This window comes from Poecilia reticulata, chromosome 12 (genome assembly GCF_904066995.2).
Source record: "Poecilia reticulata chromosome 12, P_reticulata-male-v2, whole genome shotgun sequence".
NCBI lineage: Eukaryota > Metazoa > Chordata > Actinopteri > Cyprinodontiformes > Poeciliidae > Poecilia > Poecilia reticulata.
The window spans coordinates 17,764,118-17,785,459 of NC_088841.1; the positions used below are offsets into that span (position 1 = coordinate 17,764,118).

General features: G+C 37.7%; 3 protein-coding genes across 7 annotated transcripts in view; 1 reads left to right on the forward strand and 2 right to left on the reverse strand.

The window, feature by feature from the left end:
- The window catches only part of exd3 (exonuclease 3'-5' domain containing 3), a 46,230-nt gene extending 44,476 nt beyond the window's left edge, over positions 1-1,754 (reverse strand). For 2 of the 5 annotated variants that reach the window (XM_017308009.2, XM_081613563.1), the window contains exon 1: positions 153-259. The gene's annotated coding sequence lies outside the window, so the exon portion shown is untranslated. Of the gene's footprint in view, positions 1-152; positions 300-1,617 lie in introns of those variants that run through there. The other 3 variants (XM_008423985.2, XM_081613564.1, XM_008423984.3) reach the window with 3 other exon arrangements.
- A 61-nt stretch (positions 1,755-1,815) lies between these two features.
- Positions 1,816-8,534, forward strand: cdc37l1 (cell division cycle 37-like 1). The gene is made up of 7 exons (XM_008423983.3): positions 1,816-2,176; positions 3,335-3,634; positions 3,741-3,834; positions 4,059-4,174; positions 4,498-4,620; positions 4,734-4,904; positions 7,656-8,534. The coding sequence occupies exons 1-7, from the start codon at positions 2,072-2,074 to the stop codon at positions 7,773-7,775; spliced, it is 1,029 nt and encodes a 342-aa protein (XP_008422205.2). The 5' UTR covers positions 1,816-2,071; the 3' UTR covers positions 7,776-8,534.
- A 1,388-nt stretch (positions 8,535-9,922) lies between these two features.
- On the reverse strand, positions 9,923-20,033 carry ak3 (adenylate kinase 3). Its single transcript, XM_008423982.3, has 5 exons — positions 19,158-20,033; positions 15,252-15,371; positions 14,823-14,995; positions 13,088-13,206; positions 9,923-11,264 (listed from the first exon to the last, which is right to left on the reverse strand). The coding sequence occupies exons 1-5, from the start codon at positions 19,303-19,305 to the stop codon at positions 11,153-11,155; spliced, it is 672 nt and encodes a 223-aa protein (XP_008422204.1). The 5' UTR covers positions 19,306-20,033; the 3' UTR covers positions 9,923-11,152.
- Positions 20,034-21,342: the final 1,309 nt, after the last annotated feature.

Here is a 21,342-nt window from a genome sequence, read left to right on the forward strand (position 1 = left end):
ACACCTGTGTCATTATAAGCTAGCTAAAAAGACTGATAGCTAGGTTGACATGTTGTCACTTCAACACTCAGTTGTTTTAAACGTGTCAACCGGCTCAAAATGGCTTCATTCCAACAGTTTAGTAATTTCATTATTAAGCCAAATAGACTCACCACTGGCTAGTTTGCTCAGTTAGTTAGAAATCGTCACGCAGACTGGCAAACTGTCAGTCTTTCTGTTTCTCTAGCTCACTCGCGTCTGTAACGTTCCAAGTTATCCCCGAGTTTGGTTTTGCAGGCAGCTTTTTCCTCTTATTAAATTATTCACATTTTGGAGATTTTTCAAGTCCAACAGACCTTGAATGTTATTAACTTTAAATACAATTCTTAAAGAATATTATGGCCCAAGCCTATGCATGTTTTAATACTTTAAAACGACAATTTTACCGAAACATGTTCACACACATGCCTGTGAGTCCAAATAAGGGTAAAAATTATTTGCTACCCAAAGTCAACCTCCCACTTCTGATGGAACGTTATAAATGCAGGCAAACGGAAATCAACTCTGAGTAACATTGTATTAATTCTTAACAAGCCAAAAATAAACTTGTTCTCTTCTCTGAGAAAAATAGTTACAATACAAATGAATATGTAAAATCTAATTGTTTTTAGTTATTTTTTAATAGAAAATCAGTAGATTTGAGTGTAACAAAGTGGTCCAGTTTGTGTCCCTTATTCTTATTTCTGATTCATTTAATCTTTCTATTGATGTTGGTAATGCTTTAATTTCAACGTTACTTTACAACTTTACTTCACTCACTATCCAGGTGTTCTGACTATCAGTGCTACCACAAGGTAGGATGGATTTACGGGTAGCACATAAAAAAGAACACCTGTTCAGTATCTCCTACTTAAAAGCCTGGATGATGTCACTGATTGCACAGCGGTGTTAGAATATTCTTTTGTGTAATTATACATTGTTTTTTCTTTTTCTTTAAAGTAACCTTTTGAGTTGTCCTGTATTACACGGTTTATTTTGCAGACTATTTAATTATGTAGACGAGTCTGTGAATTAAATTAACAACCTTATTCTTGTTTCTCTGTTTAGTTTGCTGTTCGGTTTGACCTGTTTCATTGTGGTTTAGTCCAGTGAAGTGCATGTGTTGCCAATTCACTATGAGAACATAAATGAAATATCAGAAGCTCAGAATGGATGTCGGAGCCAAAATTGTAATAAAATTCACCAGAAGAATCTGGAACTGGCGGCTGATACTGTTTTGTTTGTTTTTCCACCTTTTTGACAGTTTAACCACACTACTACACATTGAGACATTTTATTAAGTTCAACTCTATACTTAGAACTAAACTAAAACCTATTTTGGTCGAAAGGTTTTTGAAAGGTTTCATCATTTTGCAACACAATGATTAACAGTACCAAGTACAAAGTGTGAATACTAACCTGAAACAAGGTTATTTTTCACAATTTTGCTAATTACACATAATGAAAGAAAGAACCACTAAATTCCACGAAGCGACATTTTAAATGTGGTTTTGCAGGCAAAACCAAATTTGCCTGCAAGGTTTCATCATTTTGCAACACAATGATTAACAGTACCAAGTACAAAGCGTGAATACTAACCTGAAACAATGTAGGTTCTTTTTCACAATTTTGCTAATTGCACATAATGATAGAAAGAACCACTAAATTCCACGAAGCGACATTTTAAATTGCCCTTGACCTAAGGAAAAGCTTTCTAGAAATAAATAGAATCCTGGAGAAACTTCTGACTGTCACGTGGTACATAGTCACGTGACATAGTCAATACGTACCCAATACGTCATGTACCAAAACAGCTGCAGCCTACTTTAGTTGGAGCAACGGTTTATGTTATTGTTTGTAGCGCCGACATACTGCTATCCTGAATCATATTTCCACTTTTACTCCCTTGGCTTTTCAGGTCGCTATTTATATCTCAAATAGCCGTGGCTGGCAGCTGAGCATAAAGAGGCAAAACTGTGTGGGATTCCTCAGACATAGCTAGCATAAGCTAGCACTTCCAACGGGCTACCTCTTGAGAGTTGCTGTTGCAGTTATGGCGTGGATGGGACACGGAGCTCCGTTTCATGCAAACGATAAGCAGAATGGCGACCCAAATTCGCCATCGAGGGGTTTAACTGGTGTCCATCCCAGCCAACAGGTAATGAACTTTTAATGCTAATTACTAGCTGAGGTGTTAGCATTCAACTTTATTTCCCACACGCTAACATTCTTTCAGAGTAATTAAGGTTACACTAATTTTACATTAAGAAGTAGGTCTTTTGGGTAAGGCCTGTTTTTGTGACGTCTAGTGTTCTGAAGTCTTTCAGAACGAGTTTACAGCACTTAACAGAGCTTATTCGCTGTGTTATAACCTAAATCAAAGACAGCGTTGTCTAAAAAAACGTGTGCTGTACTTCACTTTGATAGTTATTTAAAAGTTCACATGACAATAGAAAACGTGACAAGCAGACGAAATACATATTTTGTGAAATCAAATTTCACAAACTTCCCCGTCTCTGATCCATGCACATCCCAAATCATGAGCACACCTCTGTGGTATGACAGCTGCAGTCAATAATAATAATAATAATAATAATAAAAAAGCTGTTTGGTGGCATGAAGTGATTAAAAGGCTTACATCAGTGCTAATAGTGAGACAGCAGAGCTCTTATTTATTTTTTGCTCTTTTATTCTATATTTGTATCAGTCTCACTTTTCTCTGTTCTGCACATAGATTAGAGATGCACGAACAAATCGCCCAAAGGTTGGAATTAGATCTGGATCAGTTCTGATCAGCGATCGGCTGGTTAAACATGGCAACTATTTGTTAAAGGCATCAAGGCTAAAAAAAAAAAAAAACACCACCAATTTGAGTCTTCTAAATTATTAACAAAGAGCTTATATGTTGATGTACTTATTTAATGTCAGTTAAAGTTTGGGATGTTACACTTTGATACGTAAGTGGAGATAAATGTATAATAATCTTTATTTTGGATTGATAATTTCTACCACTCATAGAATCTGAACTGAACCCCTTTGTTTTTTATTCTGTTATTTGTGATAGTCGTTACTAATAAACACAGAACTATAATAAAATTCAGCCAGAAAAAACCTGATCATTGCAAAGAAAGGGTGCAACTTTATTTATTTAGCTTTTTAACTGGCAGTGAAATAAAGTGATATACAATATTACAAGTTAGGGCTTAAGATGCACCTTTTCTCTATGAACTTCATGAAAGATTAGTTACTGCATCTGCTTAGAAACTGTTTTGAAGTAGAATAAAATCTAAGTTCTCCCTTGTTGACAACTCTCTAGTCACCGTCGTCCCACCTTTGTGATTGCTCCATGGCGTCGCTCTGCCAGAGCCAGCAGCGCTGTGTGAAAGCCTCCATCGTTTCCAGCTGGCGGCTGGCTGAGGCGCAGGATCAGATGTGCTCTTTGGGGGTCCACAGCTCTGAGTCCCTGGAACAGGAGCGTGCGCGGACCCTCGTCTGCCCGACTGAGCTCACAAACACAGAGGAGGAGTGGCGTCGCAAGGAGAGCATGCTGGCGGGCCCAGAACCCAGTCGCAGTCCCGTCCTCGGTGCCACTGGAAGTTGGGACGTTTTCGATAAGGTGTATCATAGAGAAAAAACATGTCATACTGTTGGAAAAATAATTAATTTCTCCAGTCTGCTTTTTTTACGTGTTTATATAATTGTTTTTTTTTTATTGCTCTTAGAGTATTATTAATTTGCACAATCAGCCTGTGGAAATGGATCAGGACACCTGCAAAACATTTCTGCAAAAATATGAACAAGAGCTCAGGCATTTTGGTAAGTGAGACACTCACTACTAAGCATTTGTTTTGAAGTAAAGGATATATCCCTTTCGTTTTACTTGTTCAGGCTAATCAAAGTTCCAACTAAGACATAGCCAGTTTTTCCTAAATATGCTATTATTCCTTTTCTGCATATTAAAAATGTCTAGACTACCTAATTTTCCAAATTTGTTTTTTTCAGTCTTCAAGTTTTGATAAAGCATGACTTTCCTGTCTCAGGTATGTTACGGAGATGGGACGACAGCCAGCGATTCCTCTCACACATGCCGCAGCTCATCTGTGAGGAAACGGCAAATTTCTTAGTCCTGTGGTGCATTCGACTGCAGCAAGAAGGGGTAATATGATGAAGGTGTTATATTGACATCACAGGAAAAAAAACTCAGAACAACTTCAAAAGTCCTGCAGAACTCATTAGGCTGATTCAACAGTTATAAAGAGACTAAGCAAAAAGATGCTAAGGCAATCCTTTGCTTTACAGAAGAGAATTGTAAGCTCCTCTCTTATAACCACCTGTAAGTTCCCTGAGATTTTCATCACTGTAGTTTCCAAACACGAAGCAGTGCTTACTGAAATAAAAATAATAACGTTTACAGTTCAGGAGATCAAACATGTATTAAACCTAGTCCTCTTAATGCTAATTCTGTGCTTTGTCTTACAGAAAGAAGCATTGATGGAGCAGGTGGCGCACCAAGCCGTGGTTATGCAGTTTATCTTAGAAATGGCCTCAAATTCTCAACAGGACCCTCGAGGCTGCTTCAGGCAATTCTTCCACAAAGCGAAAGTACATCACAGACAGTTTATATATTGTATAATGTATCTATATCTGCTGTCTTTATACCGCAACTATGACCCAAGGCTTTATAAACAAATATTTTACATGTTGTCGCTTTGCAGGAGGGACAGGACGTCTACCTTGAAGTCTTCAGAGCAGAACTTGACGCCTTCAAGCAGAGAGTCGAAGAATATGGAGCTAAATGTAGAAATGACGTTTTGAACGTTGATCAGCAGAGCGTCGACTCAAACTGTAGACCTAACACCAAAGTAACAACAGACTTTATATCACAGGTGAGCACTGCTGGGCTCTCAGGCGTCACTAAATCTTGTGACTTCTTGTAGTTACCCTGTTCAACTGATAGATGGCACTAAAACGCAGTTGTTTTAAAATTGGTACAAGTGTTGCCAAAAATTGTCAACTTTAAAAAAAATATTTTTAGAATATTTGTTATTGTCAAAAAAATGTTCCGTTTAGTGCATTTGGCTGCAGATCTTTTATAAAACTTCTTTCTGAAAAAAACTTCTCATAGTAAAGTTTCTCCCATCTGCCTAAGCCTCAGTAAATCAGACGTTTTTGTATTATGAGGTTATTTAAAATTAGACTTGAAACTATAAATGGAAGTAATATGTTATGAGCTACAAATACTGCACATATAAGCAAAATAAAAATATATTTGTGCGCATCTTGGTTATACCTGAAAGATAAAGGAACAGTACCTTCATCCTAGACAATATTTCAAATTTCATATTTAATATTATCTATGATAAAAAGGGGGAATACATTCTGTTAAGTTGTAGTGTATCGACTAATATTTTCTGAATGCTGTTTTTACTAATGTACACACAATATATTGTCATGGGGAAAAAGAGTACACTCTCTTTCATGTGTAGAGTTTTGTGTTTCGACTCATAATAAGGATGATCTGGTCTTTACTGGGTTTAAAATGACTGAAATTAAACCTCAGTGGAACCACAGTGTCATTATTTACTGAACAAAGAAGAATGCGGTGCATCTCAGCTTTGGCTTCGTCTTTGCAAAGGACACTCTCCTAGAAACCTCCTGCTTTTTTGAGCTGAAAGTTTGTGTTGCTGCATTATTATTTTTAGACAAAAAAAAAAAAGATGATGTTCTTACCAGGGGCTGCACAGTGGCGCAGTTGTTAGATAAAAGGTAGAGCTGTTGCCTTGAAGCAAGAAGGTTCTGGGTTCGATTCCCGGCCCCGGTCTCTCTGCATGGAGTTTGCATGTTCTCCCTGTGCATGCGTGGGCTCTCTCCGGGTACGCCGGCTTCCTCCCACAGTCCAAAAACATAACTGTTAGGTTAATTGGCCTCTCCAAATTGCCTCTAGGTGTGAGAGTGTGTGTGCATGGTTGTTTGTCCTGTGTGTCTCTGTGTTGCCCTGTGACAGACTGGCGACCTGTCCAGGGTGACCCCGCCTCTCGCCCGGCACTCCAGCTGGAGATGGGCACCAGCAACCCTCCCGACCCCACCAAGGGACAAGGGTGCAGGAAAATGGATGGATGTTCTTACCATCTTTTCCAACCAAACAGCATTCAGTGTTTTTCATATTTTGGTCACTTTAGCATGCAAACTGAGATCTGTGGGTACGACTTTTAATTTCTCAGATAATGGGTAATCTGAACTGGAGTTGAATATGCTGGGATTCAAACTGTGTTTAGTTTTTCCACACAACTTTAGTTTTGAATATTCCTGTGTTTGATTTGAAAAAAGTACACAGCGGAGTTGGGTGTGTGCGTGTGTGTGTGTGTTTTTAGTTGAATTTGAATGATTTTTTTTTAGCTTGAACAAAAAAACAATGTAAATGAAGGAAGGTATTTTTTCTCCTTTGTGCTACAAATCCACCTAAAGTATCTTGCTTTAAAGTCAAGGTGTATTTAAAAATGTATACGTTACATATTATTAGATATTGCTGTAGTCTTTATTATCGCTTAAATATCTCAGTGGACCCATTTCACCTATTTTTTAAATTATTTATCTTGACAATAAACACATCTGTTTATTGTTATGGATTTATTGAACAAGTCCTTTTTCAGTTGGAATTCACTCCTTAGCAAATTTTGACACTTTAAAAAGCAAATTATAGGTTTTCAAAATATAGAAACAAATGCTTGTAATCCAGTGATGGATTAAATGCTCTCCTATTGCTTTGTTAGCAAATGCCTGCCTTCTTCCATTAGCTTCTCATGGGCTCTGTGTTTCTGGAGCCCAGTCAGATAATCCTGTCCTTCGCAGCCGATCGGGTTTGTCTCTTATCAAACAGACGATTGATTTTAGTTGTCTTAGACTTATTTATGATTCTGCAATTCAATGGTTTTAGTGCTGTGTATCATTTGCGATTGAACCAAAAATTCATTAGCATCTTGTTGTCTGAGCAGGTTTTGGCGTGGTCCAAAAAAAACATATTTTCAACAAAACTCTGTGAAAGTTATAGAGGATGCATCTTAATGAAAAACCTATTTTGTGAGAACACCACGAAATATATGGAGCTCTCCAAACTCTGTCACTTAACAGAAAATCAGTTGTGTGATAAGACACAGTTATTGAGGAGCTACTCTCAGTTTTTGTTGAAAATATGACATACTGTGGAAATAAAAGAGCTTACCTTGGGGTGGAATTTTTAACATTTAGACAGTTTCCTTTGGTATCTCCAACTAACCAATAATAAGCTAGTTCTCCACATTCTATTCAGCGAACCTTTTCATTGTTGATTTGAAAAGGCTTTTGTAAGCGAGGTAGAGAAAGGGGGCCACATCCCTCGCTGCTGGCCCCACAGCTTGATTAGCAGCCAAACATTTACTCCGCAATAGAAAATCCTGTTTCTCAAGATGGTTGAGCTTGTTGATGTCGTAGCTGATTCTGCTTTTGGATTTCAATGTTTTTATTTATTTATTGCGTCTCACGTGGCTCTATTTTTAGCCTTTTCTGGTTGTGTAAAATATATTTCAGAGCTATATTTGTTGGTTTCAGCTATACTTTATTATCTCAGCAATGTATTTATTTTTCTTGCCTTTGACTTCTAGGAGGATCCCGACTTCAAGATGAAGCACTGTTTAGAGGCTGGACTGTGGACAAATACAGGAAAATGGACAAAGGACGACGCCACAGAAACGGAAGACATCCGGATGATGGAGATATCATAAGACTGATGGAGACTGTTGCCTTGACTCCTGCTTTCCTCTCACCTCACTCATCTGTCCACATAGGAACAATCTTGAGTTTGTAAGCCTTCATCCAGCGCAGCAGGCTGAAACGGTATTACAGAGCAGGAATAAATGGAGACATGGTCATCCTTTGTGTCGCATCTTTCAGCAGAAGTTATGTTTCGCTGATGGCAAACATTTTTTAACATTTCATTTGCATTTGGCTACTGCTGCAGAGTGTCTTGTTAGCCAATAAATGCTTATGCTACGCTGTAGTGTAACCTCCTTTTTTTTCTCAAGATGAAACCGATCTTTTGCTGTTCTTAAAAGACAAAGAATTCAAAAAGTACAGAGAACAATTAATGTGAAAATCTAAGAGAACAATATCTGAAAAATCAGAAGCTTTGTGATTTTCTAAGTTGGGGCAGAAATGTGATTGGATGTTGATGATATAAAAGAGGTGGGGGTGGGGAATGCTTTGAATTTAGTTTATTATCAGCCTGTTAGTAGACAAATCTGTATGTGTAAGATTTTCCCAGCTACATGTACCTTATTGGCATAAACACCATGTTATGTATTACAAATCATGTGCAGTATAGGCCTTACTTCTCCAACTTACTCCTCTGAACAGTCTGGATTATTTTTTCTTTTTCTTTTTTTTGCCTTAACCTCACCTACAAGGAGCAGGTAAAGTGAACATGTTAAATGAAGCACTTGTTTGTTGTAATGTGCAGGGGAAAAATAAATAATGTGGTTGCAGTTTTTTGCTATTTATTTTCTCTAATTACCACATCTGTTTTGATCAGGTTTTCTTCCACTCCCACTGCTGATCTCTCAGGCAAAGCTGCTGCAGTCAGTCTGGACTGGTGCACTGGCGTACCAAAACCAGTAAAGAAACATTTCAAGATAGTAACTTTTGCCACCAAGAGTCACCTGTTTTATGTGGTTTTGTGACATTTAACATTTATAGTTGAGACAGCAAGAATGCCGTTAGCCTTCAGTGCCTTTAAGTTGTTGTTTTGAACACTTGTGCCGTGCGAACAAGTGAACAGCTGATGCACTTTAAGGATTACTGCAAGTAACTCCCACTCAAAACGAATCCCAACATGCTGTCCAGAAAGGTTTAGAGTCTAAACCCTATTTAATAAACTGAATTTAAACATTTCATTCTGAAAAAATACAATATACGGCATATTTTTAATGTACAGCATTCTTTACAGATGACATGCTGAGTCTATTTCATTACACATATTTTTAGACGAAAAACACTTTTAGGCAATTCATACAATTTTGCATCATGATTTATTTTTTAATTTCTATTTCCACAGTCAAGCTGAACAAATGCAGACTTTAGCGTTGGTTGTTACTAACTTCCATTTTAAACACGTCACCAATTATCTCCATTTTCTCATCGCTGTGGAGCTTTTACCTCAATAATGGGCTCCCGTTCTTCTGTTCCCATGGTAACAATTTTTATGATATTTACAAGACTGCATAAAACAATGTAAAAAAATCTTCTGAGCAACACCATCAGTGAGATGGGTTTTTGCAGTTAGTGGAATGTCATTTGGGACTAAAGGCAGATGCATGATGCATTGATTTTTGCAGCACCGCTGTCGCCTCGCCTCAGAATCCTTATTTCCAGCATCTGTTCTGCATTCATCTGCTTTTTACCACTACATACAGAATGACTTAAATTCATCAAAACTCAATAATGTGCTGTGGTCGACTGTTATTACCTTCTGTTGCCTCTTTAAAAAATAAAGGCAAAATTTTTTTTTACATCAGTTCCATGAGTCATCCTTTGATGCATTTTGACTCAGATTCTGTTACTCGGCCTCCGTGGAGCAAAGCAAAGCTTCTGCCTGAGAGGACTGCATTGATACAGATACTAAAAGAAAAGATTACGCTGCTGGAATAAAGAGGACATTTGTTCAAAAGCTTTTTAGACAACCAAAACAAATGGAGTTGTGCCATGATGTCTGGTTTTGGTCAATAAGTGTGCATGTGGACCATTAACACTAAAATTGCCCAATGACACAGAATGACAGAATATTAAACTACTGGCACAGATAGAAGATACAGTCCTGCTGTCAAAGTCAATAAGTGGTAAACAATGAAAGAAAATACACGTTGTCATTCAAGTGTACAGTACAAGACATTTATTGTGATTCATAAATATCTGAGTTATATATGAAAAGATGGTTGTTGCATTTCAACAATGCATGGAAGTGTTTAAAAAACCAGAATGACCACATACAGTACACTGCACAGAAGCATTATTAAGGCTTTTTCACAGGGTAAACATTCAGAACAATGTGCAAAAACTGCAAGCTGATATCTTCCAACAACATTTGACCCTGTATAACATGTGTCCATGTATGTGTTCATCTATTTTTTCTGCTGTCAGGTCAGACTAAATAAATGCCAAATATTGCTCACAAGGATTATAGTCACAACGAGGAATGGACGATGAAATTTATAAGAGTGGAGTGCTTCAGAGGCATCACTTGTAAGACCTGAGGTGGTTGAAAGGAGCTGTTATGCAACATATTTCTTGTAAGAATTTAAAAAATATCCATTATTATAAATGTCCATTTATAAACTATTTTAATTGGTCCATGATTAGAGGAAAACAAGGTGTTTAAAAACCCTACCTTTATCAAGCTGAACAGCAGCAAAAGGCACGTGTGCATGTATGAGAATCAAACCCAACAGCATGTTCTGCTTAAAGGAAAGAGCCACTGCAGAAGAATTGGGCCACATTAGGCTGATATGCACATTTGTTGTTACACTACAAAAAATAGCCTCCTTTCCAGGATTTATGATTTAAAAAACAACGGCTGCTGCTGATGCTGCTGCTGATGTTTAGCTCATGGCAACAAGTTGTGTGTGCGGGGATTACATTTAGAAGAATTAAACCTGGTTTTGTTCATGCCACAACCGCTGCCGCGATCCTCCTGCAGCATCTCGTGCAATCTGACCCCTTCATGTTGTGCTCCTGCAAAACTTCAGGTTTGATTCAGCTGTTAACTTCTGACTTCATAAAGGCACAAAGTGGACACACTAACAGCAAATGGTTAAAAAGGTTTTGCACACACTCGTCTGAATTCCCCTCCCCAAAATTATTTCAACAACACAAAGGTTTTAAGAACATATTTTAAAAAAAGAAGACTTTTTTCTAACATAGGTAGTAGTCTTTTTCTGTTTTTAGTAAAAGAGCTAAATCTTAATTTGCAAATTTAAGGGCTTTACCTTCAATGAAACATAATTCCTCTATGCTCCACCACTATTTACATGCTGCATTTTTGATTGGACGGTGCACAGTGTGGTTTTCCATCAGTAAACTTCAACCGCTCTTTTGGATTTTGCTGAGGCTAAGCAGCTCTTTGACTGAGGGAGGAGAATTTTCTGTGGAGAAAAGCTTCGACGTGCGGCCATATCTTGTTGGTTTCTGTTCCCGTAAAGCTCTCCAGCACACCTTTACTCCTGGGAAGAGAAAAGTAAACACAAACTCAGAAAAGAGTATTTATAAAGGCTGTCAAAAGCCAATGCACACATAATGCAAGCTTTATACTGATAACACAAACAAATCTGCTTGCACACGTGTGGAACTAATATTGTTGAAGGATCTTTTAAGGTAATTTTAGTATTTAGTCCTCTTAAGTTTACACCTGGCATCAATTCAGGTCAACCTCAAATGAACTTGAGCTGTGACAAGAGGATTTCCCTCATTTGAATCCTTGAGTCAAAGCACCGCTTTTGCAGACAGGATACACTACAGCAAAATAATCTCATTGTGCAAAGGTATCATTCAGGAGCGAGCATAATTAGAGAGAATCTGGAACAACAATAACATTACAAAAGCTGAATGTTGTCTTTTCTTCGAAGGACAACATTCTGTCGATGGAATTGGAGATTTTGTCAAGTTGGTAAAAAAAAATTGACTGGAAGAAGTCTGGCACTATATGAAGAAAGGATGATCTGTTTGTTCCTCCATCAACAGATTGTAGATCATTTTCAATATTAAACCTGAGTTTCTCAAGGCAAACTGTTTGCAAACTGCCAACAAACAAAAAGAAGAAGAAGAAGAAGGCAGTGCGCTTGGAGGACCAGAAACAAATCTCACATTCACTTCATGAGAGGAATGATTTAAGTTTACAAATGACCTAGTTCGAGTCCAGAACTAAATCTGTCAGAAAATCTGTGAGGTCAGATGAAGAGGGTTGTGGAGAAAAGATATTCTCACAGTCAGTCTGATAGACCTGGAGAATTTCTGCAAGGTAAAACGGATAAACATTACCAACCCAAATAAAAAATGTTTAAAGTCTGGTTTCTATTCATAATTGTTGTTAAAAAAAAAAACAATGAGTAGTATTTATTCAAGGAGTCTTCGACTGACTACAGATGCATGCCACACTTTTCAGATTTCATGCGTTTAAAAAAAAAAACGAACTGTTCCTTCCGCGTTACGTTGGTTAGCCACATATCCTATCTCAATAAAATACACTGAAATATGTGGTTGCCACGTTACTGTAATGTACATTCAACATGTTTCTGCTTACATGACATGAGGAGGAACAAAATCTGAGCTGAGCCACCCCGCCCCGTAGTTCCCTTGGAATGTGATTCTTAGGCAGCTACTCGGTCACTGGGAGTAAAGAGGTCAGGGTTCATCAGCTGTGACCTTTCACCTACATTTATGCATTTTCTTTTCTCGACTACTTGAATCTCTAATGCTTCTAACCCATCCAGAGATAAAGCTGGAGGATTTTAATTATTCAGATAAAGCAAGCGAAGCATAAATAGACTGTATCCTGGGTGCAGTTCTTGAGAGAAATTATTTAAATTGCCGTGGTTCATTCAGCCGTTAATAAAGACAAACTTGTTCCTCACTTTCAGTGCTCACATGACTGATCGATGTGTGATCGTTTTTCCAGGATAAGAGGAGCCGATTGTCTCTGGTTCTTCCTTGCTGAACTAAATGCAAATAAACTTTCTGGGAGCATAAAAGACTCAAAACCTCATGAAAAAAAAAAAAAAATCCAAAAGGTAAGTGAATATGTTGTGTGGAAATTGTTAAAGCAGTCTGGTGAGTTTTGTGCGAACATTAGAAAAGCTTCTTCGATGCATGTTAAAAAGGTAGCTGACAAAGTTAATTGTCAGCAAAAATGTCAGATATTCTTTGCACACGTTTTTTTTTTATATATATATATTTTTAAAGAGAAAAATAAAACTACTGATAAAAATAATAATTGCTACATCATCGATTCTAAGCTGAACTATCTGAATTCAGTTTACGTTGCATCTACCTGTAGAACTCCAGGACGGGTTCTGTCTGGGTTTCATAGGACTTCAGTCTCCGTGTGACCGTCTCCGGTCTGTCGTCATCTCTCTGAACCAGAGGCTCTCCTGTCACATCGTCCAAACCCTGGAGAGAGGACAAGAAACACGCTGGCACTTTATGTACTTATTAATAACAATTAGAGTGAGTTGGGTATATTTGAATAAATGTGCAAATTGTGGGTGTTGCTGCAATTCATACCTAACATTTCTTATATCTTAGTATAAATGTGTGTAATTAATAATAATAGAAACAGAAACCAGAAATGAAACCAGAAATGTTGAGATATAATTTTTTTTTATATCTACAGAGAAGGAAAATAAGGATTCTGAGATCTTACTTTTCCAATTCTTATTGAGCTATAATAAAGAGGAAACCACTGCATATTCCGCCTCTTTGACCAAGCTCCTTCTGTAAACATTTCCTTTGCCAAACCGGAGCACTAGAAACCAATCATGATCCGCATATGTGATGCTGCTCCACAATGAACAGGAAATCTTGACATGTGACCAAGGGACCATAAACTATAAATCATCTACCCGCTTTCTGCTTCTAATTGTGTCTCATTTCTGTTGCTTTCGATCTGAGCCTGAATTTGTTTCTTATTTCCGATTTCAATCAGCTATCTGGAAATCTGTTTTTCGGAAGCGGTGTCTTCTACTTCTCCCATCTGTTATTTCAATCTGTGGCAGCTTCTTCCACTTTTGTTGCTCAGATGCAGATTCACACTGTAATGTTTTTTTTTAAAGCAGAAGCACTAATTAGAGACAGACCCCTGATTATGTCAAGAATCATAATATCACCTCTAGCACTCATACTTCCTCTAGAAAAAAAAAATTTAAACCATATGTCCAAATTTGAAAATGACAGCTTTTTACAGAGGGTTCAATGCATTGAGCAATAATTAACCAGTCATTACTGGCACCCATGGTAAAGATAAGAAAAAGAAAAACATATTACCAATGTATTTGTATAAGCTTTCATAAAAGTTCTAGAAAAAAAATTAAGTAAATTCAGTGGATATTTTTTAAATAAAAAAAAAAAACCACCATAGATGCTACCTTTTTCAGCCAGTCTTCAAAGTGGGAAAGACAAGTGAACATCTGAATTCAGTTGTAGCCTTAACTATTTTCTACAGTCAGAACAATAATTAACCAGCTCAAAAAACTTGAACTGGCTTAACAAAGACACACTTATATTTGACAATGTGGGGGAGGGGAATGTTCACCAAGTCTTCATGACAATCGTTTCCTGCAAGTCTCCAATTGTTTCCCTGGGGTGATGTTTTTTCTTTCTTTTTTTTTATGAGCTTACCAACCATTCAATCCCTTCATGTCTCATCGGATTGCTGGAAAGTAGAGGCAAGTGTTTTGTTGTTTTTTTTTCTCTTTTTATTATACAGCCAAGCTTTTAACAAGGTCAGATTAAGTTGCCATGACAGCTGTGACCTGCTGAACCATTTGTCGCTCTCCTCTCTCTGCTCCCATCTATATCCCACCTTTATGTTGTTTTGGGTCAACACTGCTCCTGGTCAGAAGTCAATGTTTGTTCAATCTGCCTCTGGGAATAATTTCCCACAGATCCGAAATGAGCTTTTCTCAGAAATTACTCTACTTTTCTCATATTTGGACATAAAATTATTTCCCTTGGTCATTTTTATTAATTGTGGAGTGAAAATCATTTGACAGAGAGGGGATACTTACAGGAACTTTCGGTGGGTTGAAATCTGTATTATAGACTCTGCCGCTGGGAATGTGAGTCCAACGAGAGGTCAGCCTTTCTTTGATGGTCTGGAAAGGGACATCCAGGTTGATGACTGTATCTAAAGAGAAGGCATTATCGAGAGCCTCCGCCTGGGACACAGTCCGAGGAAATCCTGGGAATAAAAGACAGATGAACAGATGTGAGGAAGGTAAGCGAACCGAAGGGGGGGGGGGAACAAAATCTCCATACAGATAAGTTACAATAAGGCAGCGGCTCTCTTGAGTGGTTTATCAATAACTAGAAATAACCGATGGTGGCTTGCTTCACACAGGTCGTGTGATCTCAAACAGGCAATGCCGATAACGTGTCCCCCCTGCTATCGTTTCCAAGAAAAGAAGCGAATGAAACGGACAAGCGAGGCCTCGTACCGTCAAGCAGCCAGCCGCTGTTGTCTATCTTCCTCAGGTCATTCAGGATGAGACGGGAAATGATGTCGTCAGGCACCAGCTGCCCCTGATCGATGCAGGACTTCATCAACAGGCCGAGCTCTGACGATGAAGATGGAGATTCACATGTTAGAAAATGCTCTCTTTTTTTTTCGTGGCTTTCATTTTTATTTTTTTAAATCAATCTCAAAGCTTATTTAAGTTCTTTGCAAGGATCTGGCAAAAGTATTCCATCATTTGATAACACGTTTTCCACCTTTTGTCACATTTTAAATCTGTAATTAGTTTTACAATCCAGAACCATTTCTTCTGATAAATAACATCAAGAGTCACTTCTTAAGTAGAGTCCATCTGGACTCACTTTTTTCATGGGAAATGTTTTCACTTATAATTAAGTTATGGCGACTTCACTTTAAATAAACAGTTTTAAATTGTTTTACAATTCACAGATTTTTCATGTCACAATTTTACTGCGTAGCACTCTTAAATCTAAACAGCTATTTTTTTACAATATAAAGTACAGGTGCACTGTGAAGTCCTCAGAGAGAACATAAGTGAACAAAAAGCACCATGCAGACAGATACATGTTTAAAGCAAGCTTAGTTTATCAAACAATATATCCAGCTTTGAACATCTGACGAGCACAGCAACAGAAAATGGTGGGGGCAGCATCATGCTAAGGGATAGATTTCTTCCCAATGGTTAGTGAAGCTACTCGGAGCTTACGGGAGGATTAATGGAGCTAAATACAGAACAACCCTGAAAGAAAACCAGAGGCTGCAAAAATGGAGATGGTTCACTGCCCAGCAGGGTGATGACTCTAAAATACCACAAAGGAACAAGAAAATGATTTGTATCAAGGCATATTTATGTGACTGAATGATCCAGTCGAGGTCGAGGCATAAATTGTGCACTAATTTATCTTGCTCTGTCACATAAAACTCAATAAGATTAAAAGTTATGGTAGCAGGTGGTTTTGGCATCAGAAGCATCTGCTGGGTTTCCAACAAATATGAAAGGCATTAAAGTCACACAGTCCAGTGGAAAATTATTATAAAAAAAACAAAAAAAACTCTTTTCAATATAGCTAATACAAAGATCACAACTCAATTCCAAGGCACACAAAAGGACAGCTGTTACTATTTCCAGCTGCTAAAGAGAAGAAAGCTCCTAAACGTTTTTTCAATTGAAGCTTCAGACGGCGAACAACCAGCCATTAATCTGGCTCCTCAAAACCTTGTCAAAACAAACAGCACCCATATGGTCCTTTGAGCCGGATTTAATTTAGTAATCGATGACTTCAGACCAGTCAACGGTTGTAGGAGACATTACCGTGGTTGGTAATATGACTTATAGCTCTTCACAAGAACAGCAGAGGTTTGGATTTGTGGCTTCAGACCCTATGCTGAAAAACGTTCCTGCATCTTCACCAAAAAAAAAAAAAAAAGAGAGAGAGTATCTCTACATCTTTTAAGTGCAGAGAGGTTACACTGCATTTAAAAGATGGATTTGTGTTGCAGCCAGTTGGCACAGATGATATTTCACCAGTGCAGGAAAGAATAAAGTGGATCGAATGACACCAAATTATGGTTGGAAACGCTGGAAAACGATGATTTCTTGTTGGCTTCACAACAAGAAAAGTGCACATTACACAACTCGAAGTAGCATAGATGTTACTTAAAGTCTGTAAACAGAAAAAGATACAGAATTCAGGAGTCAGAAATTCGCAAATTTCTATTTTGAAAAAGCAAAATAGTCCAAAGCACATGGCTACAAGCTGCAATTTGTTTTGACTGGTATAACAGATAAACAAAATTACTTATTAATGACTCAAAGAAATAATGATCAGTGATATGACTGTTTATGTCTTCATTAATAAGATTGCATACAGTTATTTTAAGTGATTTGCAAAAGTAATCATGTCTCTTTTCTAAATTTTTTCACCTTATATCCATAAACATGACTGTGTCTACTGTTGTAGCTCTAGCTGCGTGTTTATTAAGGTCGCTCTCCTCCAGAAAGGTTCAACATTCACAAGTCGTTTAGTAACAGCTTTTTTCCCGGTATTCCCAGCATTTAGCTTTATCCACCTTCCCATCTAACCATCTTCTTTTTCTGGCACGATCATGTTTCACAGTAGAGATGCTGTTTTCAGGGGCAGGTACAGTGTTACATTTCCACCACACCACAGATAGCGTTTTGAATAGTTACAATGGCAGCTTCTCTGATTAATGCTCTCCTTGCGCACACTCTCAGATCAGGTGGATGGCCATGTCTTCCTGTGCTTGGATTTGTGCCACAGTCCTCCCATTTTAGGGTGATGGATAAAACGGTCCCCTGGGAAAAGCTCAAAACGTATGACATTGTTTTATAACCTAACCCTACCTTAAATCTCTCCTGCAGCTTTATCGCCGAGCTGCCTGGTGTGTTCTCTGGTCTGCACAGAGCTGCTTGTTCACTGACCTCCTCTTGCAAACCTCTTTGCACAAAAACAGCATTTCTACTGAGACGACTCTTTTTACTACGAGTCTTTTGATTGCAATTGGTTGCACCGGATTTTATTTGGAGGTTTTCACGTTAAATATGAATAATTACAGTAAAATATTGTAAAACGATATTTTTAGATTTAAGTTTGTATGGCATACAAATCAAATAACAAGAGGATTTTGAAAGTGCACGGGCTGTGAATAGTTTTGCAAGGTGCGATGAAAAGAAAAGGAAAGCAATGAGAATGAAGGACACGGAGAAGGTGAAACTGCTTTTTTTCTGTCATTTCCACTCGAGGAGTTCAAAATCCAACTGAAGGAAGTCATTTTCTCACAAGTCTTGCCGAAACTTCCTGACTCTGCTTCCGATGTGAGCATGAAGCAGTGCAAAAGGTCAGACTTGACGATCGTCACAACAGAAACTCCTGAAGGTTATTTTCTCTCGGTTTTAAGGAAACGGGTCAATAACCTGTACAATATGTGTCTTTTTAATATCAATGACATTGATGCAAGACCTTCTCTACTGTAATGAAAAGAGTTAGTACTAGGAAAAGTCTCAAACCAAATTTGCATTTCTCTGAGAATGATTAATGAGACCCTGTGGAACAATCAGGCTGGCAAAAGGTCAGCAGTTAAAGTCAGACGACTGGAGAGCAAAATTCAATCAGCCACTATCATTGCTCACTTAATGAAACTAAATATCAAGCCAGATGTTTGATTTACTCAACAGATACAATCCTGCAATACATAAATGAGGACTGACTAAATTTAAAACTTAAACTTAACGCATATTTGCAGAGTCGACATATTTAGTCCCTCTGGCCTGCATCAGCTGTTTTTAAACTTTAAGCTGCAAAACTTAAGACAGACTGAAAAACTGGGGGGAAAAATGCTCCATTTGAAATTTGCATTAGACTCCTGATTCAGTGCAGATATGACATCTTCTCTGCTCTGATAATGATTTCTCCATCTTGCAGCTGTTATAGAAAGTTTCTTTATCACCAATCCTCCTTCCCAGGGAACAAAAGTTCACAGTTAACACTTATCTTTACAGCTCTTTTTTTTTATGTTCCTCCAAGGTGAATTTAAGAAGAAGCAACCGCCTTTCAAAGTTGAGGTATTTGGTGTAAGTGTTTGTAGTACAAACATAAGAAGGACACCTTCATTAAACCTGTTTGACTTTAGATTAACAGAAAAAAAAACAACTGTTTTATGCCACTGATCTGTGGCATGTAGCAGCAAGATAAGAAATATATAAGGGCGGTGCTCTTATCACAGCGTGCAGAACACAAATGTCTGTATTCCACAAAATTAAAATACAAGGAAAAGTACAGTAGAAAGTACATTGGGTTTGAAAAGCTTATTCCAGCTTAAAGATAAATAGCTTGTGGTTTTAACTTACCTGTTTTATCCTGGATGTTGGCTCTTAAAATGTCCCCACTAGACATGTGTTGCAGTCCAAAACTTTTGATAATGCGCGCAGACATCGTTCCCTTCCCCGATCCCGGAGGTCCCATGATGACAGCCCGGATCACTCTCTGCAGAACCATAGTTCCCAACAGAACTGCAGCAGGATTCTGAGGAAAAACTCCCGTCTGGACTGCTCCAACCAGTAGTTTCTTACAAACTACGCAACAATGGGGCGAGTCTTGAAGCAGACAGTGTCAACCCTCTCTTTTCCTTGAGCTCTGCCGAAGCTAAGAGGAGGAGGAGGAGGAAGGGAAAGAGGAGGAGAAAGAAGACAAGAGCCAGCTCAGCCTGCAGAGGCAGATGGAGATCTGCTCAGAAGGACGACGCGCATCGTGCAGGAAGTCAATTTTTTTCCCACTCAGCGTGTGCAGAAACTGTCCGTGTCACTGCATTTGCTTTGATGGCGATCCATTTATTGTATAATGCGGTTATATAATTGGTCTGCCGGTTAAAAACGCTTTTTGGGAAGGAAGCGTTGACTAATCCCTTCAAATCCTCGATGCCTTTGATCGGACAGACCTGCAGTTTTGGAAGGAGGTTGCACTAAAAAGTCCACTTGCTAAATCCCATTCATAAGAATTATTGTTGAATAAAATATAAAAGTGCTGTTTAAGCATTTGTTTTGTAATGAACGCCTTAAAAACATTGTTCTAGCCACGCCCATTCAAATTTAATGAATGGTTAATCGAGACAGCCTAGTAACTCGGTGGCGGGTGCGCTTCTTCACAGTCATCCGGGGGATGGCCCGGGCAGAAGTAACGATGAAGTGGAGAGGGAAGAGTCTTCTTCTTAAAGGGATAGTTCAGCTTTGTTAAAATTAGGTCCTAGTAAAAGGTTAATATCTTATAAATATGCAACTGTGCAACTGTCCCCCACTAATGACAGGAGCTAAAAAAAAGAAGAACGGGGGAAAAAAAATCACTTTATCTACCCAAACCTCAAAAACATTACAGCAGCTGATGCGAGAAAGGTCCGATTTAAAATGATATGGACCCCTAGGTGGCAGCAAGTTTTAGTGAAATATCCATAAAGGGGAAAAAAAATTATCAATGCAATTTACAGTATAGTCCTACAAATAGGTGTTAAATAATTGATGCATGGTAAATTATGTCCCTGGTCAGTAGCTCTGTGTTGTCCCCAAAATATTTTACAAAAACTTTATAATTTTCAAATTGTTGAGTAGTGTTTATATTAATAAAAACAATCTAAATAATAATAATAATAATAATAATAATAATAATAATAATAATAATAATAATAATAATACAACTCACCTGATGAGTCTATGAGTTTTATAAAGTGCAACGTTAACAAAACACACATTTTATAACATTTCATATATTTAAAAAAAATCCCTTTAAGCCATTTTAAGGTGTGGCCCACGATGCGAGCACTACTTTTGTTTTACCTTTAAAATATAGTCTCTTTTGCTTTGTTTTTACACAGTGGTCAATTGTGGAGGTGCATCACCAATGATACACATGCAGAGATCAGAATGTCATGAATTTCTGGTCAGATCTATTATGAAAGTATGTTCTGCACAAAGCAAAGAAAATGTGTGTAGTTTGATTAAAAACAATTTCTTGAATTTTTGTGTGCTTTTTTTACTTAACTGTGTGTAGTTACCCTGACCTCATATCCTTCCAAGACAGTTTAAATGTTCATAAAATAGTGTTTGCAGAAAGTACTTTTTAAAATTTGTTGTTAAAGATGGTAGAAATCTGCACCCACTTTATGGTGACAATGGCTCTTTAAGAGAACTGTTTTTTTAACAGGAAACCGAAGTTGTATTGCGAATTGTCAGTGGGGTTGAGTGCAATTTCACAGTTCTTTTGGCCAAGAACTAAATCGATGCTCTTTTCTTTCAACATCTATATCACATTATAGATATAGATGTTATAGTTAAACATTAACTATTCTATTTATTTACTCTGCAGTAAGTAAATAAAATAGACAATTTAATAATCGGTTATGAAACCTTTAAATACATTTAAATTAATTTAAATAAAAAATTAAGTAAACAAAAAACAATTCTGGCGTTGTAGAGGTAATTCAAAATGATATTGGTACCAACAATATAACAAAAATTCTTTCTTCAGATTAAAGTCACGATTTCT